This window comes from Lithobates pipiens, unplaced genomic scaffold, assembly GCF_037356315.1.
Source record: "Lithobates pipiens isolate NorthernLeopardFrog02 unplaced genomic scaffold, aLitPip1_a1.2 Scaffold_25, whole genome shotgun sequence".
NCBI classification, from domain to species: Eukaryota; Metazoa; Chordata; class Amphibia; order Anura; family Ranidae; genus Lithobates; species Lithobates pipiens.
Genome location: NW_027507787.1, coordinates 101,868,092 through 101,894,935, shown reverse-complemented (window position 1 = coordinate 101,894,935; position 26,844 = coordinate 101,868,092). Strand labels below are relative to the sequence as shown.

At 44.3% G+C, this 26,844-nt stretch overlaps 2 protein-coding genes across 3 annotated transcripts in view; one reads left to right on the top strand and one right to left on the bottom strand.

The window, feature by feature from the left end:
• Positions 1–203: 203 nt before the first annotated feature.
• CDK2AP2 (cyclin dependent kinase 2 associated protein 2) lies at positions 204–14,084 on the top strand. 2 transcript variants are annotated; one of them, XM_077454788.1, is made up of 4 exons: positions 204–671; positions 13,144–13,297; positions 13,713–13,848; positions 13,925–14,084. In XM_077454788.1, the coding sequence occupies exons 2-4, from the start codon at positions 13,184–13,186 to the stop codon at positions 13,990–13,992; spliced, it is 318 nt and encodes a 105-aa protein (XP_077310914.1). In that variant the 5' UTR covers positions 204–671; positions 13,144–13,183; the 3' UTR covers positions 13,993–14,084. The 2 variants fall into 2 exon arrangements, with proteins under 2 accessions (XP_077310914.1, XP_077310913.1); XM_077454787.1 differs by having other exon boundaries at positions 206–671; positions 13,197–13,297.
• Positions 13,577–26,844, bottom strand: part of AIP (AHR interacting HSP90 co-chaperone) — a 46,523-nt gene continuing 33,255 nt past the window's right edge. The window contains exons 5-6 of the mRNA XM_077454780.1: positions 26,352–26,493; positions 13,577–14,593 (exon numbers count right to left, since the gene is read on the bottom strand). Of these exons, the coding sequence (XP_077310906.1) occupies positions 14,391–14,593; positions 26,352–26,493 (345 nt within the window). The 3' untranslated portion in view covers positions 13,577–14,390. The remainder of the gene's footprint in view (positions 14,594–26,351; positions 26,494–26,844) is intronic.

Below are 26,844 nucleotides of genomic sequence, written 5' to 3'. Positions count from 1 at the left end.
GGCACAGTGGATGCGTTTGATGGGCACTGTGAGGCTGCAATTGTTTTTTTGTTTTGTATTTTCAATTTTTACTCATCACAGTCTCAGACTGTGAACACGCTCCGATGCCCGCCACTCTGTTCACTCCGCCCATCTCTCACTGATTGGGCGGGGCTACACGCTACTCTCATCTGTTTTGGGGCGGGGGTTTCGCGTCTGAGCCGGTTCGTGACGTCATGACGCCAGGGGTGCGTAGGGGCAGCTGGAGCCAGCCGGGTGAGCTGAGGTGAGGGGGGTTGTGAGCGGACCGGCGCCATTACCATCAGGACCGGTAGAGACCGAAGATCGGTGGGCACGCTCTGACTGGAGGAAAGGTCGGCAAAGGTGGTGGTTGAGGGCCGGCAGAGGTGTGTGGGAAGGGATCAGCCTGGAGAGGTCAGTGAAGAGGGGGGAAGAAGACCGCGGAGAGTCCGGCCATTCCTCACATAGACGACACTGCAAAGCGACGTGCGACACCCCCGCTGACGAACAACCAATCAGCCTGGAGGAGGGAGCGCGAGCTTCGCCGACCGTGTGACCCGCCAATCACCATCCTCTTCTTCATCTGCGGACGGACGACATGTCGTACAAGCCGATCGCTCCGGCACCGGCAGCGGGGAGCAGCAGCGCTCCGGGCACCCCAGTCACCCCCGGTAATTCTCTGATTACATACATCGCTGTACAAGGGGGAGGTGAAGGCAGCTGTACCTGAGCCCCTGTGCTCAGCCTGGGGAGCGCACATAGTCACTCACTGTTTTTGTGGATCAGCTGTAACAGAGGCCAATTGTATGTAACCTGAACAGATGGCAGACACTTCATGGCTGTTGGTGAACTTTGTCATCAGCTCTCATTATGTGTGACTAGCAGAAGGCTGCCCATAGATCTGACTGTGCTGAGTATTGGGGGTTCTATAGGAGATTGTCCATCTGGAAGCTTGACCCAGTACAGTGCCTTTACCTTCCAAAAAAAAGTAAACCTGTACACCTACCTCCGCCCTTCCGTCCAGGTATGCAGACAGTCCAGGGACCCGAAATCCCTGCTTGCTTTTCTTCCTCTTTGTCCAGGGCTTCCGGGGAGGGTCAGCGCCGGTACAGGACATGACCTGATCTGTCCCACAAGCACTGCACAGAGAAGAGGAAGAAGAGTGAGGATTTTCAAATCCCTGGACTGGCTACAGTGGCACCGCTGACAGCCTGGCACCACAGAGGTAAGTATGGGATGGGGGGGGGGTTACAGTGTTTACCTTATTTCATTGAATTTTTTTTCTGAAAACGTGAATACTTTATGCATTGGTTGTCAACTTATGAGCTAAAAGGTGGCCTTAAATGCGACCCCTGACATGACCAAATGGTTCCAAAAATGTTCAAACTATGTAATGCTTGAGAGGACTGTCAAACTGCAGATTTAAATTGGGCTGGGATATGCTGCAGAAGACAATGCGCAACTGAGAATGTTACATGAGGCTAGTAGAAAGCAATGTTGTTACCCTAAACCATGTTCCCACTAAAGATCGCTGAGGTCCAAGGAGTGCACATGTCTCTCACGCACACCAAAGGGCTACAGGCTGGACATCAGAGCTTTAAAGCTGTGGTCATCAACCCTGTCCTCATGGCCCACTAACAGGCTAGGTTTTATGTATAACCTTGGGGAGACGCAGGCTAGAATACTGCAGTCGCTGAGCAGCAAATGATAACGCCGGTGATGGTTTTCAGTTATTTTGCAAATTTGGCCTGTTAGTAGGTTGATGACCACTGCTTTAAAGGGGTTGTAAAGGTAAATGTTTTTCGCATTAATGCATTTAAGATGGAAAAAACATCTGACAGTGCCTGCGCACTGTTTTACTTACCTGACCCCTTGAATATCCCACGCTCGCCTCTGCCGTCCTCTTCACTGCTCAGCCTGGCCGCTGATTGGCTGGAATGGGTGGATGGAAAGCAGCGCAGCAATTGGTTTATGCTGCTGTCAATCACAACCACTGACGCGGAGCGCTGGCGGGGCGGGGGCGCGTGATACAGCGAGCGGCTATAGCCCCCGGCTGTATCACGGGAGCGCGCCCGCAGGTGCTTACCATGCGGGGGAGCTCGCATGAACGTGAGAAGTACCTGCGGGAGGAAGCAGAGACAGCCGCCGAGGGACCCCAGAAGAGCAGGTTCGGGGCCACTCTGCAAAACGAGCTGCACAGTGGAGGTAAGTAGAACGTGTTTGTTATTTAAAAAAAATAAAAATTCTTTACAATCCCTTTAAGTGCCGGTTCACACTATTGCGATGCGAGAACCCTGCGGATCAACTGCGGGTTCCCGTATCACACCCGACACGCAGGGCATTTCACATTGCCATATGGGAACTGCTGGGGAGTGTCATATGTTAACGACACCCCCATTTCAGCTCACATATCGCACTGTGAACTGACAGTTCGGATGTGAATCGAATCGCATGTGTGAACACACATGCAATCCGATTCCGGGCCGAACAGAAAAAAGGGTCCTGTGCGTGTTTGCACCGAATGCGGTGTGTTATCAGCCATACTATCTGTATGGCTGGCATGACACCGCACAGACATTGCTTGTAATGTGAACAGCAGTGACGCTGCACATTACATGCAATGTCTGCCATTGCAATAGTGTGAACTGGCCCGAAAGGATCATTTAAGGGAACCAAAAAGCACATTATATTTACCCATGTGGGTGAAGTAGTATAGTGTGCTTAACCACTTAAAGTGTTTGTAAACCCTTACAGACCACTTTGACCTACAGGTAAGCCTAGATTAAGGCTTACCTGTAGGTCCATGAAATATCTCCTAAACCTACACGGCTTAGGAGATATTTGCAAAAAGACAGGCAGCGCTGTCTACGGCCCATGCTCCCCTGGTGGCTCCTATGTGCAGGAGTGACGTCACTGTTCCGGCGCAGCGATACCTGGAAGAAGATGGACGCTTCGTGCTACAGGGGACAGCGGTGACATCGCTGGCTCCTGTGTCAGATAAGTGGCACATGCTTTACCTTTGCAGGGAGACAAAGGAAGTAAACCCATCAGGGTTTAATTCCTCTTTAAGGACAGAGCCTTGTTTTGAGACTTAATGGTTACAAGTGTAAAACAGTTTAATTTTCTAGCAAAAAAAAATTAAATTGGATATCTCTCTATCATATTCATAGATAGATAGAGAGATAGAGAGATAGATATATATATATATATATATAATCTCTCTAATGATTTATCGATAATGAAAATCATTGTCAACGATTTTCATTATCGATTAGTTGGTCCACACCTTCCGCCTGTCCTCTCCTCCTATGTCATCCGTCCTTGGCGACGCTCTCTGACCAGGCACGCACTCGCCGCTGCACGTCCGCGGCGCGCCTCTCCTCCTCGTCACAGATCTCTGTTCCCTCGAGGAAGCAGCGGGCGGGGCTGAGAGGAGAGTGCGAGCTGCACACAGAGTGTGTAAAAAGGTAGCAGCTATCGGCTAAAAGTTGTACCCAACACACAAACACACCACATTCAGTGCCCCATAATCATTTGCTTTCCTGGGAGGGAGAGGGGGGAATAATGGTGCCCCATTGGTGTTTCTGGGGGGGGGGGGGGGAATGGTGCTCCATCATTGGTGTCCCTGGGAGGAGTAGCGCCTCCCGGGGACACCAATGATGGGGCACTATTCCCCCCCCCCCCCCCCCCCCCCGGCTGAAACACCAATGCGGGAGGAATAGTGGTGTCAGTGGGGGGGGAGTAGTGCCCCATCATTAGTGTCAGTGGGAGGGGGGGAATAGTGCCCCGTCAGTGGGGGGGGGGGAGCTGCTCAGCTGTTATGCCGGAGGAGCGGGAGGGGACGTCCCCCCCCCCTCCCGCCGCTGTTACCGGTGCTCCTGCTCGATGGGGAGCACCGATTCAAATTCCGCTGCCTCCGGCTGCTGGGGAGGAACTGGAACACCGTAAACACGGAAGCGACGTCATGACGTCACAACGTCACTTCCTGTTTACTCGGCTGCCAATGGCGCCGGTTTTAAAAAGATATACGGTATTCAGAATCGCCGTTTTCGGCGATCTGAATACATTGAAGTGTAAAGGAGGGGTGGGGGGTCTTTTAGACCCCCGATTCCCTCCATGAAGAGTACGTCACCACCTATTACTGTCACAAGGGATGTTTACATTCCTTGTGACGGCAATAAAAGTGATCAAATTATTTATTTATTTTTTAAACAATTTAGTCATTTTAAAATAAATAAAAAAATTTTTTTTTAAAGCGCCTGCCGTCCCCGTGAGCTTGCGAAGCAAAGAAAACTCATACGGAAGTCGCGCCCGAGTATGTAAACGGTGTTCAAATCACACATGTGAGGTATCGCCGCGATCGTCAGAGCGAGAGCAATAATTCTAGCACTAGACCTCTGTACCGCTAACCTGGTAACCGTAAAAAATTTTTAGGTACCGTTCTTTGTCGTCAATCCACAAGTGCGCGCAATTATAAAGTGTGACACGTTTGGTATCTATTTACTCGGCGTAACATTATCTTTCACATTACGTGAAAAAATTGGGCTAATTTTAGTTTTTTTTTTTTTTTTTTTTTAAATTCATGAAAGTGTCCCTTTTCCCAAAAAGTTGCGTTTAAAACACCTCTGCGCAAATACCGTGTGACATAAAATATTGCAACAATCGGTGTTTTATTCTCTAGAGTCTCTGCTAAAAAAAGTACACACACACACGTGTGTGTGTTTGGGGGTTCCAATTAATTTTCTAGCAAAAAATATCGATTTTAACTTGTAAACACCAAATTCCAAAAATAGGCTTGGCCCCTATCTGTTTCCCAGGAGACAGTGAGGGAAGGGGCATGACTCCCGCAGGAGTCTATTCCCGGAAGTGGGTGCAGATACCTGTATTATACAGGTGTCTGCACCCCCTCCCCCCTGAAAGGTGGCATTTGTGGCACCGGAGGGGGGAGGAATCCAATGAGCGGAAGTTCCACTTTTGGGTGGAACTCCGCTTTAACTGACAATTGCGTGGTCCTGACACAGTATGTCAGTAAGTGGTTAAGAGATAAGTTCACCTTTTGGCAACATGTTACACGTTCTACCCATTTTTAGAGGAGTAACATGTTACTGTTCCTGAAACTATTTATTTTTTTAAAGTTGGACCTTTTTTTTTTATTTATTTTTTTTAATGAGGAATTCCAGGTACGGATATTTTATATATGGTTACATAAGTCCAGCTTTGACCAATATGAATATGTTTATACCATACCTGACTGATGTCCTTGGAAGCTCCATTTCTGGGTCTTCCACTGAGCAGCTGCATTCTGAATAGAGGAGGTTGGTTGCTTGGCATTAGTGCCATTCAGAGAATACAAAGTTCTCTGATTGGATAAGGTGGGAGAGTGTGAAGGTAAAATATACCTTTTTTATATTTAAAGGACAGCATTTTGTTTTTTAGTTGAGGATGGAGCAGGGAATGGTTAAACCCCTGTCATATTCTTTTTTTTTTTTTGTTCTCCTGCTGGAGAGATGCAGTGTAATTTTCTGTCCTGGAGAGATTCCAACCAGGAAATCTGTTATCAAAATCAAAATACTATCAACATGGTGCAGGAAAGGTGTTTCCTGCACCGCATTCAAAACACGGCCTTTGCGATCTGCTGCTGGTGCCAATACATTAACAGCACCCCAAAAGCAGAAATGAAAACATTGTGCGTTTGTGAGCACCAGGTCACGTGGTAACATGTTTTTCAAAAGTAGTGCATGCACTACTTTTCGTGCATTGCGGTGTCAATTTGCAGCCCATTCAAATGCATGGGCTGATGAATCTCACTGCAGGGGATCGCACAGAAAGCAGACTATGTTCCCATGCGATTCTGGTGTGAACCGGCCACTAAAGATTACTTAAATCTAGCTATTGATTTATTGCAATGTGAAGGGATGATTCAACTGAAACATGGGGTGGGTAGGCACAGAGCGGGTAGCTAGTTTTGCTTAGGCAATCCAAGCCGACGTTATCCCTCCCACTTTGCCCACAGCCTTTTAAGACACATCACAGGTCCCAGAAGGTGGAGGGACCATTTACAAAGCACAGTGGGAAGCCTGGTTTGAAGCTGCGAGAAATCACAGCCGGCTTCTCGCAGTAGACATGGTGGCGCCAGGGACCCAAAGACCAGCAAAAAAAGGCCCAGTTGAGGACGGTGCTGGATCCCTGGACAGTGTACTTTTATTCAAATTTGGCAGCTACAGTATTTGTAGCTGCTTTTTAATGTTTTTTTTTTTTTTTTGTTTTTTTTTGGGTGGGGACCGAAGATCCTCCTTTTTTGGAGGACCTGAACTTTGCCCAGAAAAAAAAATCAAGGGGGGTTGACTAGTCACCAGTATTGCCTGTCTACCTGCAGCTGATCTCTACCCCATTACTATCGTTTCCCCTAAAATAAGACCTAGTGTGATTGTCGGTGATAGCTGCAATAAAAGCCCTAAGCCCTAGTTAAAGTCCTTGTAGGTCTTCTTTTCAGGGTAGGGCTTATTTTTGAGGAAACAGAGTAGGGCTTATTTGGGGGGTATGGCTTATATTGCAGCCAACACCGACAATCACGCTAGGTCTTATTTTAGGGGAAACAGGATAATTGGTCTTATTGTTGGTCATTTCAGAACTTATTAAATACACAGTTGGGAGTACCCATGTTTGTTTCTGTCTGCCAAAGGATTTGTAATTGTGGTCAGTCCCTCTTATTTGTGCACCTCTGTGACACTGAAGCAACTTGGTTTAACGTTTTGACTTCCTATGTCACATCTGTGTTGCCAGCTTAATCATTGAATAGTGAATCTGTATGGTTGCTACTGCCCATTTAGCAGGAAGCTGACTCGGGAATATGTCATTGGAAATGTCATGTTCAACTGGAAAGTAGCAGACTGATAATCCTGACTAGCAGTGTTTTGCAATAATGGCTGGTCAAAATTACTAGGGATGCACCGAAATTTTGGCCACCGAAACCTATCGGCCGAAAATGCCCTTTTCAGCAATTTGCGAAAGGAAAAAATGGCCGATAATTGAGCCAAAAATGGGGTGGGCCTGGGGGCGGAACTCCGCCCCTGCCCCTGGTGCCACCCATGATGGGGGTGTATAGCGCAGGAGAGCCGCCGCCGTCTGGTTGAATAGAGCGCCGGGAACATCACAGCTTTCATTTCAATAGCTATGTGTTCCCCGTCGCACACCGTCACACACAGCCCCTCCCCCTTGTCCGGGGAACTTTGATAGACAAATCGCCTATCCAGATTGGACGGGTAATCTGTCTCTCAAAGTGCCTGGATGGGGGGGCTGTGTGTGACGGCACGAGACGGGGAACACACAGCTATTGAAATTAAAGCTGTGATGTTCCTGGCGCTCTATTCAACCAGACAGCACTCTTCGCTGCGCAGGGGCATAGCTGGGGGGCATAGCTGGCTGCACTTATCTCTTTTATCATGTCGCCGGTCTCTGACCACCTCCTGTATAAAAATATTTTTTAAAAACAGTCATTTTCTGTATCGGTGCTGTTTCGGTATCTGTTTTCGGCCTAGTGTATTTTTCATTTTCGGTATCGGTTTCGGCACCAAAAAACCCATTTGGTGCATCCCTAAAAATTACAAATCCTCTGGCAGGTAAATTGGTAAGTGTATATGACTGCATGCAAAAAAAAATCATACAAATAAAATTAGACCATTACAGTGTAAATATTCAGCAGCACCACTAAATAAAGTGAGATATAATCACATTGCATAGCATATACAAAAACAGTGTTGGGTAAACATAAAATTGCTCAAAGTGTTGATAGAAAATTGGCCCAATTGTAGAAAAATCTCAAACACAAATCTGTGAAATTTCAGATGAATCCAGAGGATCCTCCACCTCATGCATATACCACTACCTTGAGCAAAATGGACTCTTACTAGAGAGCCCGGACCCTTTTTATTACCTTTTATTACAGAGAGTGAAATGTGCTTGATGTAATCTTCGCAGGAGTCATCAGCTGGAGATGTCCTCCAGAACAAATAATAACAAAAAACTTTTACTGGATAATCAGACCAGGCTCCGTTCACCCCATGACCAGATTTAAACATGGAAATGAAGGAGACACCAGATCCCAGACAAGTAATTTATTAGAAAGTATTTCACTTACTTTTAGGCCTCTTTCACATGAGTGATCCATTCAGGTCCGTCTGTCAGTTTTTTAGGCGGACCTGAACGGATGCCCTATAGACCTCTATGGAGCATCGGATGTCAGCGGTGACATGTCTGCTAACATCTGACCTGAAAAAAGTGTGACTGAGTAAACGCTTACTTTTTCCATCCGTCATTGGATTGGGTGACGACGGACACTCGGTCCATCCTCATCCAATCTCCCATAGGGGAGAGCGGCACTCTGACATGTCCATCCCTGTGAGGTGTGCAGAGACAGACCTGTCATCTTCCTGCTCAGCGTGGATCAACTGAGCGGATGTCCACGGGGCGGATCATCGCTGATCCGTCCCATGTGAAAGAGCCCTTATTCAGATAAAAAATTACCCCTGCAAAGATTATTACATCAAGCCTGTTTGACCCTCTGTAATAAAGGGTCCAGCTCTCTAGTAAAAGTCCATATTACTTGAGATGCAGGTTCTTCTGAATCCATCTGCAATTTGACAGATTTGAGTTTTTCTACAATTGGACATTTTTCTATCAATTTATGAGCATTTTTTTTATGTTTAGCACTAGAGGTCGACCGATATATCGGCCGATATTTGCCGTTTTTTAAATAATCGGCATCGGCCGATTGTGCTGATAAAAAGCCGATTTAGAACTACAGCGGGACTTTGAAATGACTTCTGTATAGAAGTCAGTGTGAGTTGTCTGAGTCGTCATAGCAACACTTTCCTCCTCTCTGGGCAGGCTGCCAAGAAAAGAACTAAATGATGCAATGTTTACACTTCAATGAATGAAGTCATCTCAGGGCCGGTTCACACTGCAGGCGATGCGAGGCGACACCGACTTGCCTCGCCGCGACCTCAGCGGCAACTTGCAGATGACTTCTGTATAGAAGTCAATGCAAGTCGCCCCGAGGTCGCCCAAAAGTAGTACAGGAACCTTTTTTCTGAGTTGGAGCGACTTGAGTCGCTCCTCTCAGAACGGTTCCATTGTACAGAACGGGGGCGACTTGTGAGATCGCGGCGAGGCAAGTCGTGTCGCCTCGCATCGCCCGCAGTGTGAACCGGCTCTCAGTGTGTAGAAGTTCTCAGTTTAACCATTTAAAGACTAAATCTTTTCTGACACTTGTTGCTTACAAGTAAAAATCCTGTATTTTCTGCCAGAAAATCACTTGGACCCCCCAAAAATTATATATATTTTTTTAGCAGAGATCCTAGGGACTAAAATAGCAGTTGTTGCAATATTTTATGTCACACGGCATTTGCACAGAGGTCTTTCAAATGCATTTTTTTGGGGGAAAAAATACACTAAAAATAAAATAAAAACTGTAAAGTTAGCCCATTTTTTTTTTTTCTTCGTCCAAGTTTTGACTACCTGTTTTTATTTAATACATAGGTTTTTTTTTTTTTTTTTTTTTAAATCTAAATCATACATACAAGTAAACTGATTGGAGGTTTTTTTGTTTAATAAATGTTTAAATGTAAGAAATTTTCTGTATCACTTATGAAGACTGCTTTCACACTGGAGCGTTGATGGTAAAACGCAAGTTTTAGCGGCTCTTTACCATCATTTTAGCGGTGCTATTTGGCTGCTAGTGGGGCACATATAACCCAGCTAGCGGCCAAGGAAGAGGTTAAATGCACCCATGAAGCACTGCTGCCAAATCGCATTGCATGCACTTCGGCAGTGGTGCCCATTCATATGAATGGGCAGGAGTGGTGGCGGAGCGGTATACACCACTCCAAACGTGCTGCTTGGAGGACTTTTTTTTAAGATCCTGCCAGCGCATCGCCTCAGTGTGAAAGCACTCTGTCTTTCACACAGACTGCAGGGGAGCCATTTTGCAGGCACTTTACAGGCGCTATTTTTAGCCCAAAAGCGCCTGAAAAACACCCCAGTGGGAAAGGTGTGTTAGATCAAGGGGGATTAAAAAAAAAATAATAATAAATAAAGGAAAAAAAATAAATAAATAAAATAAAATCGGCCTAACATATCGGCCCAAAAAAATCGGCATCATATATCGGCTATCGGCCGCCATGATTTCTAAATATCGGCATCGGCCAGAGAAAAACCCATATCGGTCGACCTCTATTTAGCACAACACTTTTTGTATAAAAATAATCTATTTAGCTGTTTGCTTGGAGTTCCATTCTAAGTTTGAAGGTTGATGTTGGTGAGTTCAATACTTTGGCCTCAAATTCATTGTTGGAATTTGCTGTTAACCTAGAGCTGCAGCTATTTTTTTTTCCTAGCTGTCTGCAGCTTCACTGAGAATTTACCCTCGCTGTGTTGTGCTGTTAACACAAGTAGTGAGATGCCAGCAGAGGCCATGACAATTATAAAAAAAAAAATTGATTTTTATACGCATCCATTATGGGACACAAAATTGGTTTTAACTTTTTGGGTTATACTGTCACCTACAGAAAAACGAAACCCTGGAAAACAAAAAAACTTGTGACGGCTCAGCAGTCCAACTGGGTGGTGGTCAGCACAGCAAGCAAACACTAAGGCAGGTTTTAGTGCTAGAGAATAACCTCTGAAAACTGTCTCATTCATTAGTCTTTTCACACTGGGGCAGTGCATTTGCCGGATGTTATGAAAGTCCTGCAAGCAGCATCTTTGGGGTGGTTTGGGAGCACTGTAAACGGCGCTCCCAAAACGCCCTGCCAATTGCAATGAATAGGTAGCGCTGCAAAAGGTTTTTTTTTTTTTTTTTTTAAATACATTTTTGGTAAAAAAGCGCAGCTAAAACGGCACTATAAAAAAGTTATCCAAAAAATTAGTGATGGAGGGGTGGTCTTTTCCTTTAAGATAAAGTGAGTGGAACTCCACCTTAAGGAGACATTCAGTAAACAAGATGAACTATCTTGACTAAAATGTCTACACTATAATATATAGCTGACGGCCTAAGCTAGAAGAGCTTTACAAATCTATGATCAGGATAGTAGTTGGATCCTTTCAATGTCACTTTAGTCTGTTGCCCTAAGGCCGGCCCTACACGCATTGAATTTCTTTCCTGCAAAAAGAAATTTGCTTGATTTCTCCCATTAACATAGAAAATGTTGATGTGGGAATCCCTCCTGCCAGGAGAAGACGGTGATTATCATTAGCTGCTATAGCAGCCACTTGTAATAATTGCAAGCAAATCCGGCAGCCTGATTGTACCCAAGATGGTTGATCAACTTGGTACATTCAGCCTGCCCATTAATGGTTCAGATATTGGCCGGCTCAGCAGATTTGAACAGTGTATGGCTGGTGTAAGGTGTGACATTACGGCTGTGGCAGGCCTGCTGGTGAAAACAAAGGTTTGCCAGTGGGACCCTTAAATGTAGGTGCATCTTCAATACGTATGGGCAGATGCAGTGAAAAGAGCCCATTTCTTTATAAATGCCTCTTCAAATGAGTACTGGTCTGTAAAAAGTTTGGGAGAAGTAAATGGTTTTGTAGTCGTTGCACAGAACAGGTTCAAGCAAGGCGATTGCATGTACTGGGAAAGTATGGGGCCTTTGATCCCACACTAGTGATGTCCCCAGTAGGAGCTACTAATTCTTAATTAACTAATTCTACTAGTTCTTCTAATTTTAAGGCGGCGCACGCTGTCATAAATCCAGTATTGTGTCTTTAAGACTGGGAGCTGTAGCCGCTGCTTGCAGTTCCTTGGAAACAAAATCATCCAGTATGGACTTTTCATTAGACTAAACCTCTGAACCCAGCATCAGATACAGATTCAGGAGTATAACGTGTAGAAGTGGTTACAGCCTCAGGATAGTTGCAAATTAGCCCTGAAACTCAAGCATGGCTGCTGAGAACTCTTCTCTAAAGAAGTCAGGAGAGGACCACACCTGAGAGCGAAGACACTGAGGAGTGTATTGATTCAAACAGTGGACAATGATCCAAGCAGGCTGCCCCGCAGCTGTTGGTGGATTGTGAGCTGGACAGGTCTGAGCTGCAGTGGGAATACTTGTTCTTGGTGTCCAATGTTGCACTGCTCAGAGACCACTTGTTTGAGAACACCAGGTAAAAACCTTGAGTACTCCCAAATCGGCTTTTAAAAGCCAGAAAGGTTAAAACTGCGGGAGGTGACCAGGTCACTGTAGGTGGTAGCAGGGACTAATTGAGGTGAAACTTTGTCTCTTGCAATAGACAGCAGGTACCTCATGCTGAAAAGGCAGGAAAAGAGTACATCAGCACTTAATTGTTCAATGTATTAAAACTTTCTATGGAAAAGGGGTGTGGTGGTGGTTCCAACTATTGCAATAAAATGTAGTAGTTTGATGCCCAGCCCACAAAGTAGGTCACAGCATGGGCATGGGTGTCTGTTCTGTTACCCACAGGCACTTTCCAGGTCCTGACTAGTAGCAGAGTCCAGTCCCCAAAGGTTGCATTCCATGCAGGCCTTGCAATTTCCAAAGCTATTGCTAAAGATATGATGAGCCAGATAGCTACATAAAGAGCCCAGCTTAGCATTGTAGTTAAAGGGGGGGGAAAAAAAAAATCTTGATACAACAGATAACTGAAAAGGTAGTTACATTTTTCTCAATTGAAAATGTTGTCCATTCTCTTAGACCAGTACCAAGAATCTGAAGCATGACATAAGGGGGTAGACATGGCTTGCCATTGCTTTTGTTTGCCAGTGTCCACTTCTTTATGAAGGGAGCAATATAACCCAATTTTCTTGTAACCGAAGTTCCCCACCATGGAACAAAGTACATATAGTGCTTTGGTGTCCTGTAGTGCTATCTGCAATGCTCCCCTAGTGGTATACTCTTATCTGTAAGGAGGCAGATGTTTCACTGAGTTTAACAGGCAGACCACTTCTTGTTTACAGATGGCCTGGATCTTTTATTCAATATCGGTGCTTTTTATACTTAATTCTTAACTTACTTTTAACAGCGTTAATAATGATCTATTTCACCTTTTTGTCACAAATCTCTTCATCCACATTTCCCGCCTGTTATGTGCATATTGTGGGCTTGCAATGTTATTATTGTGGATGGCTAGGTGTTGTGTGCAGTCATTAAGCATCTCATCCCCTCATCTGATGTGGTTTGCAGTGCCTGGAGCTGCGGTTTCATCACCATCGGGAGCTGTGCCCATCCCCTCCTTCCGACTCAACTTCAGTGACTTTGGACCCCCTTCTATGGGATTCATACCGGTAAGACTTTTTTCCCAGCAGCTATAACTCCTATCTATTTGAGTGGATATCAGAATTTAGCACACAAGTGTGGGATTCCTGCATACTTGTCGAGTCTGTCTTTTTGTTAAGCACTGCACAAACTGTTGGCGCCATATAAAACCTGTATAATAATAATACTTTGACTTTGTAGTCTCAAGAACCTGTATTTATTGTCCACAGTAATTGCTGACACCCAAAATACATTCAAGCAGCTGTTTAACTTGCAGCGTATGAAGTACTATACCATGCAACTAGAGACTGTTTTGACCTCTTGTTTATTTGCGTACAGACTTGCATGCAGTGCTATAAATATACAAACAATACAAAATACTGGAATATTATGATCTTGTTGAGCCAAAAGGAAGTTGTCAGACTTTTTTTCCTTCTTATCCAGGGTGTGAAGCCAGCTGTGTCACAAGCGGTGTCTCAGGGGACCTACAGTGACCTGTTGTCTGTGATTGAGGAGATGGGCAGAGAGATCAGGCCCACCTATGCTGGAAGCAAAAGTGCCATGGAGAGATTAAAAAGAGGTGGGGATTAAGAGTCATTAGCTGCAAGACTGTTTCTCATTAATCTGTAGCTAAACATTTATTTTATACTTTCTAGGTATAATCCACGCTAGGGCTCTCGTGAGAGAGTGTCTCGCTGAAACAGAACGCAATGCTCGTACGTGACCTCATTCCAGCTCTGCACTTTCAAATTTTTTTTTTCTTCCTTTTTTTAAATCTATATAAAAAAACAAATAAAGTTACTCTTTATTATGTTATATGTGATGCAAGGGTGGTTTGTCTTGCCTACACAGCGGTTTTGTTGTTATGGACATGGTTTTAACATGACACTGATACTGTAATGTTGGCGTATTATAGGAAAACTGTTTCTTTTGGTCTGAGATAGCAGTCCTCTGATATCTGCACAGCGGTGTATTCAGTCATTATGCCTCAAACATTACCACTGTCCTTATCTGCAACTTGGTTATAGCCAAAATTGATATTGTGCCAGTCACATGTCCACAACAACAAGTTACTGCCCCATGAAATGGCACATTGACCTATGGATTTTCTGCTACTGAAAGTCATTTAAATATGCCTCGAAATCTTGCTTTGTCTTCGCTTTCCTTCTCGTGTATCCGTGCCTCAAGCTGCTTCAATTCCTTTGCAACAAGGGGAGCAAGTGAAGGGTCCAGCTCAACAGCCCGTGAGAAGTCCTGCTCTGCTTCTGATGCATTCCACACTGCGGCATGGGCACGACCCCGCTTAAACAATGCCTTTACATTATCTGAAAGAGATGAAGAAAAACAATCGCTGTAGGAGCTTGAGGTTGGTGAGACATGGTGCAAACATCCCTTGCCAGAACTAGGTAATGTAGGTCTTCACCTAAAGATGTGATTAGCATTTCCCACCCTCCCTGCTTTTCTTAAAGTAGAACTATAGGCAAAATTTATTTTATTTTTCATTTTGGATTGAGTAAGGGAAGGGTCAGTTTATTTTTATTTTTTTGCCATCTTTGTCCTATTGGGGAGATTTCCCATTTCCTGTCCCCTAGCCAAAATAGGAAGTGCCACTGCAAATTAAGGGAATTGCTTGAGGACCCCCTAAGTCACCAGTACTATTGTCCCCTCTTTTTCTTGGGACAACCCAACATTTTTATATTCTTATTTTCACTTGAGTTCTGGTTCACACATGCGATGCAGAAACCAGCATCATTCCAGTGCAGGTTCCTGCATTGCATGTAACTCGCCAGGAGTTTACACAGACATCTGTGAACCGCTGTGGGTGTCAATGTAAAGTTAATGACATCCCCAGATCAGATCACAGTGCGAACAATCAAATGGTGCAGTAATCAGATCCCATAGGTGTGAACACCCATGCAATCCGATTGCAGGGCAAACCAAAAATGGGTTCTTCAATTTTTGTATGGCTGAATTCACATCACATGTGATCTGCACAGCAATGTCTCATTGCAGAAGTGTCAACACAGCCTCAATGATGACGGTAAACAGGACAAAAAAGAGAGGGTAAGCCTTCCTAACAGGGGCACAGACCACAATAAAAACTGACAGTTTCTAATCAATCTCTATCCAAAACTTTTTTTGTAATTTTAATGTGAAAAATACACCCTTGCCTGACTGCTGTTTTAGCTTACATTCAGCACTGAGCCCAGTGATAGTTCTGGTGCTAGAGGGAAGTGCTGTTTTTTTTTTTTTTTTTTAAGTAAGGAGAGGTGGAAACAAGGTACTAAATATATTAGGTTGGTTTTAATCTGAAAAGCTCAGTTTTGAAAAATAGTCAGTTATCCTAACATTATTACTGTCACATACTTGTTCCAGGTCTGTAGCTCACTATATAGTAAAACAAGAATTGGGGTATTGACATCAGTTTTCATCATTAGAAAGCAGTGCATAATTGGAACCCATTTTTCTTCCCTTAACTGTACTTTCAATTAATGAAAAAAAAAAAATTATGAAGGTTTTTGAGAATAGAAAAAAGTCTTGTACGAAAAGCCCCATGCAGTCTGCAATTAGTATTCCAGCAAGACTGACTAAAATAATGAAGCCACAATAATTTTCTTAAAATAATGCAGTGTCCCGGAATGATCAAATTAACGTCCAGATCACAGTAAAAAGAATTTGTGGTACAGACTGTTCATCCACAATTCCACAAAAAAATGCTTGTTTTCTAAGAACCAGTTCACACAAGGGCAACTCAGATCCGACTTCAGGTCACGCTACATGTAAAAATCAATGTAAGTGAATGAGAGCTGTCTTAATGCACACTACTGAAGTCGCTCCCACTTCTGAAAAGGTTCCTGCACTACTTGTATCTGACTTGTACCCATTGATTTTCAATGGAAGTCGCCTCCAAGTCGGATATCCATCTATATGGAGGCGACTCTCACAGGGGGGGGGGGGGGGTTGTTCCCAAATGTGGACTTCCTGGCATTTCAGGTTCAATAAGTTTTCTACAAGAGGGACACTAGTGTGGACTAGCAGGAATTGATCCTCGACTATCATAGATCAGGAGATCTCTTGGAAGAATGGTACCAGAGAGTAGTATCACAAAGATCAACATAACCAAAGAATAGAAAGCATCCTTCTAAGGAGTATCAAAACAGTAAAGTTCCTGCTAAGGGAGGAACCCAAACAAGTCTGAACAAATAGCCCCCCTGGGAGAAAGTCATATGTAAAGTCTGATTGAGGCACAGCTGAACAAAAGGGGTAGATTTAGAAGCTGGGCCTGATAACTACAATGGGTGACCTAAACACCCAAAAGCTGTGAAGATATGTTAATCAGTGATTTACCTGCCATGTAAAATAGCTAAGTGGGGGGCACACTTTTATTCATAGGGTTTGGAAGACCTAAGAAGCAGGCTCTGAATGCCTATGCACAATGACTACAGCAGAGGATGAAGGCATAGGCTGGGGTTCCTCTGCCCCTTCCAAAAAAAAAAAAAAAAAACTCCAGAGTTGAGGTGGGAGTCTGGCAGCGGTGATATTAACAACCATATCAAAAGCAAGTCTGAAGAGACTACATTCTTCAAAAATGCAACTTAAGAGTCTTAAACCTACTACTATTAGCGTAGCAAAAATAGTGATTAACCAGTTCCTGACCAGCGTACGTCGGCAGAATGGCAGGGGCAGGCAAATGGGCGTACCTGTACGTCCCTTTAAATTTGCTGCCCTGCCATCGAGAGCGCACTCCCGCACTGGTCGGGACCCCCGTGAGTCCGGTCACGGGACGCGCGGACTCGATCGTCGCAGGCATACCCGCGATCGTCTCACGGAGCGGCCGAATGAAGCAATGCCTCCATTCTGCCTAGCAACTAGTGACGCTGATCTCTGCTCCATGTGATTGGAGCAGAGATCAGTGTTCACTAAATTAAAGCCCAACCCCCCCCCAGTTAGTAACACACCCCTAGGAACACTTAACCCCTACACTGCCACCCACTAGTTAACCCCTTCACTGCCAGTGTCATTTACACAGGAATCACTGCATTTGTATAGCAGTGATTACTGTATAAATGACAATGGTCCCAAAAACATCCGATGTGTCTGCCACAATGTCGCAGTCACAATAAAAATCGCTGATCGCCGCCATTACTAGTAAAAAAAAAAAAGTAATAAAAATGCCATAAAACTATCCCTATTTTGTAAACGCTATAACTTTTGCGCAAAGCAATCAATCGCTTATTGCGATTTTTTTTTTTTACCAAAAATATGTAGAATGCGTATCGGCCTAAACTGAGGAAAAAAATTTTTTTTATATATTTTTGGGGGATATTTATTATAACAAAAAGTAAAAAATGTTTTTTTTTCAAAATTGTCGCTCTATTTTTGTTTATAGCGCAAAAAATAAAAACCGCAGAGGTGATCAAATACCACCAAAAGAAAGCTCTATTTGTGGGGGAAAAAAGGACATCAATTTTGTTTGGGAGCCACGTCGCACGACCGCGCAATTGTCAGTTAAAGCGACGCAGTGCCGAATCGCAAAAAGTGGTCTGGTCTTTGACCAGCAAAATGGTCCGGTCTGTAAGTGGTTAAAAATCAAACGTTTTAAAGCGGTTTGGTACCTAAAAATTAAACTTCATATTATTAAAATCACCAGATCGAATACTTACCTAAATGAACCCTGAAAAAAAAAATATTCTTTACTTACCTTTTATTTCAGAAGTTTCTGCTCACTTCCGGGTTGTCCTCCCGTGGGAGTAGGTGTGGTTATCATCCTCGCAATGGTCCCTGGGAAATTTCTAAGCTATTTCCCAAGAATCCATGGGGGGGGGGGGGGGCAATGAAATTGCGAAATCTCGAGAGATTTCGTTAGGACGCCGGTCACGTGACGAGGGCGTGTCCGAATTTGCCATTTTTAAAGTGGGCAGGCAGCTGTATCTGCCATTACCACTGCTATCACTGAGCATGCGCGAGATGGAGCGGAGCGTGCTGGGAGCCGAGCGTCATCGATATACAGGAAGTAAATGCCTGTGGGCTTCAGACGCCCACACTTAAAATGGAAGACGCCAGAGCACTTTTTTAAAAGTCATCCCGAGGAAAAGAATCGTCGCGCCGGGGGTCAAAAAAACGCTGGACGTGGATGCTAAGCGAAGGTAGCAGTCGCCCACCTGTGACACAGGTAAGAAAAAAAAAAAAAAAGAGCGGAATCCCGCTTTAACAATAAAAAACACTGACAGCTTTTTTTTTTTGCAGTAATAGGGAAAAGAACGCGCAAATGCTTTTAGGACTTTTAGCACTTGCTTCGGCTTCAACAAAAATTAACGGCTAGTTTACTTAGTTTGCTTCAAAACAAGGCTTCTGACAGGCTTTGTTAAAGCTCCCTGAACGCTAGTCAAAGCCCCTTTTACTAAATAAAATAATTGGCTTTACAGTCCTGTTAACACCTGCTTTTCCTCCAAAAATTATACCCCATGCAGCTTCAGTGGTGCTTCAAAGCCTCAATAGAAGGCTATAGCTTGCTTGAAGCCCCAAGCAAAAGAAAGGTGTAAACAGGACTGTAAGCTAACCAATTTAGTGACGGGGGCTTTGACTGGTGTTCAGAGAGCTTTAACAATGCCTGTCTGAAGCAAGTGTAAACTAGCCCCTAGTGCTCCTGGATGCTGAAGCTCAAAAAAGCTAATAGCCTAAAGTAGTGTGCATGGACACATAGGATAAAACTATTTAGAGCTGACAAAAATGGTAATGGCTTCTAGGAGCTTAACCACTTGCAGCCCAAGGACATCATATGACTTCTTTGACTTTCAGTGGGGATATCTTTAACTGACAATTGCGTGGTCGTGCTACGTACCAAAACAAAATTGATGTCCCTTTTGCTTTCTTTGGGTGGTATTTGATCACCTCCTGCAGTTTTAATTTTTTGCGCTATAAACAAAAAAGACTGACACTTTTTAAAAACTCTGTTATAATACATATCCCAAAATATGTGTATAAAAAAAAAAAAAAAAATTCATCAGTTTAGGCTAAAATGTATTCTGCTACATATTTTTGGTAAAAAAAAAAAAATTGCAATAAGTGTATATTCACTCGTTTGCACAAAAGTTATATTATAGTGTCTACAAAATAGGGGAAAGATTTAAGGACTTTATTTTATTTTTTTTGGTTTTTACTAGTAATGGCAGGGATCAGCAACTTTTAGCGAGACTGCAACATTGCAGCGGACAAATCTGACACAAATACACTGATCACTGTATAAATGGTACTGGTGGGGAAGGGGTTAACACTAGTGGTGATCAAAGGTTTAAGTGTTCCCTAGGGGAGGTGCTTTATAACTGTCAGGGGGACACAGAGAGAGAGAGAGAGAGAGAGAGATCTCTGTTCTTCATCACTAAGATCTTGTTTACATAGACAGATCCCCATTCTGCCTCTTTCCCATGATCAAAAGTGGCCGGCAGTGCCCGCTGTATCTAATGCGTGGACAGATGTGGAGGTATGTCGATTCGTGCAGCCGCCCCGGCCTTGTGCCGTATATGTGCAGTGGGTGGTCCCGGAAGTGGTTAAGTGACTGACAAACTAATATGTGTAAAATGTCCTGTGAGCCTCTACTAACAATAGTCAATAAACCCTCTTTGAATCAGCTGCAAGCAATGAACGTCTTATAAACCATGCAAAAATACTAAAATCAAATTACAATCACTGCGCTATCAAAGATATAAGGATAAATGGTAAGATTCCTGTGAAGTGATGTAAAAAAAAATATATACATATAAAGTAAACAATGACAAGTGCTTAAAGTGGTTGAATACTCATTTTTTTGACTTTTACCTACAGGAAAGCCTATAATAAGGCTTACCTGTAGGCAAAAAAAATATCTCCTAAACCTGTACGGGTTGCGCACAAGGGGATTCTCGGCTGAAAGTCTGGCAGTGGCCGGACTCGGCCGGGATGAAATCTCCCGCGCGAATGCGCGGGAGTGACGATATCGCGGCTCCAGCCACTCATAGCGCCGGAGCCGCGATACCCGGAAGAAACGCAGAGGGAGAATGTCAGCTCCCTCGGTGTGGATCGGGCCAGATGTCAGGGCCTCGTTCTAAGGTAAGTATTTCATAATGAGCTAGTATGCGGTGCGTTATTTAAAGGGATTGTAAAGTTAAAAATGTTATTTTTTAAAAATAACAAACATGTTATACTTGCCTCCACTGTGCAGCTCGTTTTGCACAGAGTGGCCCCGAACCTGCTCTTCAGGGGTCCCTCGGCGGCTGTCTCGGCTTCCTCCTGCAGGTACTTCTCACGTTCATGCGAGCTCCCTTGCATGGTGAGAAGCACCTGCGGGCACGCTCCCGTGATATAGCCGCTCGCTGTATCACACGGCCCCGCCCCCGGTGCTCCGCGTCAGTGGATGTGATTGACAGCAGCGCGAGCCAATGGCTGTGCTGCTTTCCATCCATCCACTCCAGCCAATCAGCGGCCAGGCTGAGTGGTGAAGAAGGTCGGTGGGGGCGAGCGCGGGATTTTCGAGGGGTCAGGTAAGTAAAACGGGGGGCTCGGGGCGCAGGCACTGTCAGATGTTTTTTCACCTTAAAGCATAGAATGCATTAAGGTGAAAAAACATTTACCTTTACAACCCCTTTAACTTTTTGCTACAATATCCCTAAAAAAAATTTCCCTCAGTTTAGGCAGATACGAATTCTTCTACATATTTTTGGTAAAAAAAAAAAAAAAAAAATCGCAATAAGAATTTGATTGGTTTGCTCAAGTTATAGCGTCTACAAAATGGGGGATAGTGTTATGGCTTTTTTTATTATACTATATACAGCGATTTTTATCGTGACTGCGACATTATGGCAGACACGGACAATTTTGACACATTTTTGGGACCGTTGGCATTAATACAGTGATCAGTGCGATTAAAATTGCATTGATTACTGTAAAAATTTCACTGGCAGTGAAGGGGTTAACACTAGGGGACAGGGGAGGGGTTAATATGTATCCTATTTCGTGTTCTATCTGAAGGGGGGATAGGACTGTACAGGGAAACTAACAAATTGCTGTCCATACTCTGTATGAACAGAAGATTTGTCAGTTCCCTGTTCAGAGAACCGGAAACTGTTTATGCACACAGCTGCTGGTGTACTATCATACGGTCCCCCATCGGATAGTGTGCGCAGTACACACAGATTCCGAAAATAGCCGAGGATGAACGGCGCCTGCGCCGTGAGTCCAGGTTCTATCCCCACCATCCAAGTGGACAGAGTAGGAATATAAAAGAGCCGAGCCCGAAGCGTGGCGACCAAAGCTCGCTCGCAAGGGGCACTCTAATTTTCACAACCCTATGTCCGCTTGGATGGTGAGGCTACCACCTCCACTGACGGCGCAGGCACCGCTCATCTTTGGAGATTTTCCGAAGCTTCTTCTGCCCCGTACTGCGCATGCACAGTACAGGGCGGACACTCACTATATGATGGCAGGACACTATCTGCCAGAACACCTGTTCTCACGCACCCTCTAGTGGTCATTTATGCCACCGATGTATTTTCACCGATTTGCGCAGCCGAACTATGCTGCCGCAGTAGACCTGCGGTGGCTGGTCAGCATGCGGTTAATAACCATAAATATTAAGTGACAATGTGCACTCATAGCAGTGACAAGTTTAAGGGCTCTTTCACACGGGATGGATCCGTGATGATCTGCCCCATGGACATCTGCTTGCTCAGCGGGGATCGCTTTGTCAATCCCCACTGAGCAGGAAGACGACAGGTCAGTCTCTGCACACTGTGCAGGGATGGACCTGTCAGAGCGCTGCTCTCCCCTATGGGAGATCGGGTGACGACGGACTGCAGAGTCTGTCGTCACCCGATCTGATGACGGATGGGAAAAGTAGGTTTTTCCTCCGTCACACTTTTTCGGATTGGAGCAGGTCGGATGTCAGCGCTGACATCCGACGCTCCATAGAGGTCTATGAAGCATCCATTCAGGTCCACCTAAAAACAAACAAACGGATAGGCGGACCTGAATGGATCGGTCATGTGAAAGAGGCCTAATTCAAGTATGTGGGAAACAAAAATATCAATAAATCCAAAATACTGGAATTAAAAAGGTGCTGCACATTGTGAAAGTTCAAATTAATAATTCATTAAATCCACAGGTGCTCCACACTGCATGGGATTCAGTATGCTGTGAAAACTATCCAATAACCAGATGCTGTGTCTCTCACTCAAGTGCTCCCCCCCCACCCCATCTATTGAAGGCTCACCTTAAGGTGTGTGACCTTGCTGTTAAAGCGGAGGTTCACACAAAAAAGGAACCTCTGCTTTTCGAAACCCTCACCCCCCCCCCCCCCCCCTGGTGTCACATTTATATTTGTATAATACAGGTATTTGCACCCACTTCCAGGCATAGATACCCACGCCACTCTCTCTCCTCTCTCCTCTCCCCCCCCGCTGGGAAACATACGGGTCCCAGAGACAGCAGGGACCATCTGTATTGCGCAGCGCGACTAGTGCATGCGCAATGGGGAACGGAGATGGCGGCGGCAGCAGCACTCAAAAGCCGAGTGACAGCTAGGCTTCGGGTGCCGACATCGCGGGAGCGCTGGACAGGTAAGTGTCCATATTTTAAAAGTCAGCAGCTGCTGACTTTTAAAATAAATGTTGGCGGAACTCCGCTTTAAACTTGGCCAATACACACTTTAGAACCAGTACAGAGTTCAGCAATGCATCCGGATTCCTGAATCAATGGAGAAAAGGGGATTTCATGGTATAGTATGTTTACACAATTTTATTGAAACCCCAAAAAGTCCCACACAGGGTAGTTACAATAGCCGGGCACTTCAGTGCGCCATTCTACATCAAGCATAAAAAGAGTATGCAAAACCGGCCGATAACGGGATGATAAGTTGATGGTTCCTAACAGCTGTATAAACATACTATACCATGAAATCCTCTTTATCAATTGATTCACTGAGGCATATTGGAGACTGATCCATGAATCTGGATGCAGTGCTGAACCCTGTAGTGGTTCTAGAGTGTGTATTGACCAAACTTAACAGCAAGGTCACATGCCTGTGGTGTAGAGAGCATTTGAGTGAGAGACACAGCATCTGGTTATTGGATCGTTTTCACAGCATACTGAAATTGCATGAAGTGTGGAGCACCTGTGGATTGAATTAATTTCACCCCCTCACACGGCAGAGCAGCACCTTTTTAATTCCAGTATTTGGGATTTATTAATATTTTTGTTTCCCACGGACTTGATTTAAACTTTTCACTACTATATGAATGCACATTGTCACTTTATATTTATGGTTATTAAGCACTTGTCATTGTTTACTTTATATGTATATTTTTTACATCACTAATTACAGGATATTTTGCCATTTCACAGGAATCTAACGATTATATCTTTGATAGCACAGCAATTGTAATTTGATTTTAAATGACTTTGGAAAGGGACAAATTTTAATGGCTAGGCAACATGGTCAGAGCAACTCTGAAACTGCAGATCTTATAGGATGTTTCCGGTCTGGAGTGGACCAAGGAAGAAAAACAGGCAGACTGGTGCTAGGGTCACGGGCAGCTAAGGCTCATTGATGCACAGGGGGAGCAAAGGTCTATGCAATAGAAGAGATACTGTTGCTCAAATTGCTAAAAGATCTGGTGCTGGTTCCAATACCAAAGGTATCAGAAAACACAGTTTGAGTATGGGCTGCAAAGCCACAGATCAATCGGAATGCACATGCTGACTTGTGTCTACAGCCAAAAGCACCCACAAAGGGCTTGTGAGCATCAGAACTGGACCAAAGAGCAATGGAAGATGATGTCTTTGAGGTGTTGATTTTGTCTCCAGATCTCAATCCAATCGAGCATCTGTGGGATGTACTAGAAAAACAAGTCCAATCCATAGAGGCCCCACCTCTCAACTTAGAAGACTTGGATCTGCTACTGATGGCTTGGAGCCAGATACCACAACATACCTTCAGAGGTCTAGTGGAGTCCATGCCCCAATGGGTTAGCGTTGCTTTGGCAGCAAAATATGAACCAACTCAATATTAGGTCATAATATTATGGCTAATTGGTGTATTTAGTAGTACCATATATTATTGTAACACATTTATCTATTTTTACAAAATCACTTTGTGTTTGCTTCTCACTTCATTTTTGCAGAATTTTTTTTTGGTCTATGCAATAAAGAAATGGGATTTTTTTTTACAGACTGTAGTGCTTTTATTACAAAACCGAGGCACGATTTAGGAGGAGGACAGAGTTATTCTGTGCTGGCCTGACTATTTGCAAGAGTCCAGTTCTCCTGTCAGTGGCAATATAACCTGAGTGTTAACCACTTCGCATCCAGGCCAATCCTGACATTTCTCTCCTACATGTAAAATTCATCATTTTTTTTGCTAGAAAATTACATAATTACACCCAAACATTATATATGTTTTTTTTTTAGCAAAGACCCTAGAGAATACAATGACGCAACTTTGCAATGTTGCAACTTTTTATCTCGCACGGTATTTGCTTCATGCTTTAAAAAAATAAATAAAAAAAACAGTAAAGTTAGCTTAATTTTTTAGCATAATGTGAAAGATGAAGATACGCCGAGTAAATAGATACCCAACATGTCACGCTTCAAAATTGCACGCGCCCGTGGAATGGCACCAAACTTTGGTATTTAAAAATCCCCATAGGCGACGCTTTAAATTTTTTTTACTGGTTACATGTTTTGAGTTACAGAGGAGGTCTAGGGCTAGAATTATTACTCTCGCTCCAACGTTCGCGGCGATACCTCACATGTGTGGGTTGAACACCGTTTTCAGATGTGGGCGGGACTTACATATGCGTTCGCTTCTGCGTACGAGCTCATGGGGACAGGGGCGCTTTAAAAAAAAAAATTTTTATTGTTAATTTTACTTTTATTTTTTTAGTTTGACACTTAAAGCGGAGGTCCACCCTAAAGTGGACCTTCCGCTCATTGGATTCCTCCCCCCCTCCGGCGCCACAATTGGCACCTTTCAGGGGGGGAGGGGGGTGCAGGTACCTGCACAGTACAGGTATCTGCACCCACTTCCGGGATAGCTCTCTGCGGAAAGGGGTGTAGATTACGGTCCTTTCCGAAAGTCCCCCGCTGCCTGCTGGGGAACAAACAGATCCCAGAGGCAGCGGGTCCATCCTTATTGCGCAGCGCGACTCGTGCATGCGCAGTAGGGAACCGGGAAATGAAGCCGAAAGGCTCCACTTCCTGATTCCCATACCCAAGATGGCGGCGGCAGCACCCGAGAGACGATCGAGAGATTGGCTTCGGGTGCCGACATTGCGGGCGCGCTGGACAGGTAAGTGTCACCATTTAAAAGTCAGCAAAAAAAAAAAAAAAAAACCACGGACTCCCGCTTTAAAAAAAAAATTGATTACTTTTATTCCTATTACAAGGAATGTAAACATCCCTTGTAATAGGAATATGGCATGATCGGACCTATTTACAGTGAGATATGGGGTCAATAAGACCCCATATCTCACCTCTAGGCTGGGAAGCCTAAAAATCAAAAAAAAATTAAATTGATCACGGCTTCCCAGCCAAGGTGGCACCGTTATTTTAAATGCAGAGGCCGGGAGTGACGTCATAACATCGCACCCGGCCTCCGAACGATCATAGAGACTCCGGGGACCATCTGGTTCGCCGGAAATCTCCGATACCATCCGGTGGCTGGCGGATCCTGTGACTGACTCACCGATGGAAGCGGTGAGTCGGTAGAAGCACCGAAAGTCGGCGCGGGGGGGGGGGGGGGGGGGGAGACGTCCCCTCCCATAAGAACGATCAAGCGGCGGAACAGCCGCTATGATCGTACTTTTGGTGCAGGGAATTGCCGGCTGAAAATGCAGATATCTGAATGATGCCCACGACGTCATTGGACGTAGCTTGGGCGCCAAGTGGTTAAAGACTTCCTCTGTCTGCAATGGACCCCAAGAAAAAGATTTTACAGGGAGTACAAAAATCCTATTTTTATAGCAACAGTAGATGAACAAAGCACCACAAAATAGGTGCGCATAAGAAGACATAAATAAAGTCCCTAGAAAGGAAGAAATATTCCATACACACCTGAATACTTGTTTAAAATGGACGAACAATGCTCTAAAACTTGGTAATATTCTCCCTCCAGAAGCTTACACTGACAAAAATTCAGAAGTAATGGAGTTATCTTCAAATCCAGACTAATCCAGTCAGGAGATCCAGGCTGCTCCTAAGCAGACACAAAATCATAATTTTAATTACTATATTACAGAGAGAATGACTGCTGCCTTTGTAGTAAATAAAACTATTTTCCTACAGCAATACGTACATGAAAAAGGACCTGGCCTATAACAAACTGCACTAAACAAGAGCCAGATGGGCTTTAAAGTGACACTAAACAATATCCTTATTCTCTAAAACAAATCCATACACATCCTCTACTTAAAGCAATATTAAACCTTCATTTTTGATTTTTCTTAAAATAAAAAATGTTACACTTATCGTCGGCACTCCAGCCCCCCCCCCCCCTTTTCAAATTTTTTATTTAACACAAGGAGACCAGTCCACAGAGTTCAAAACA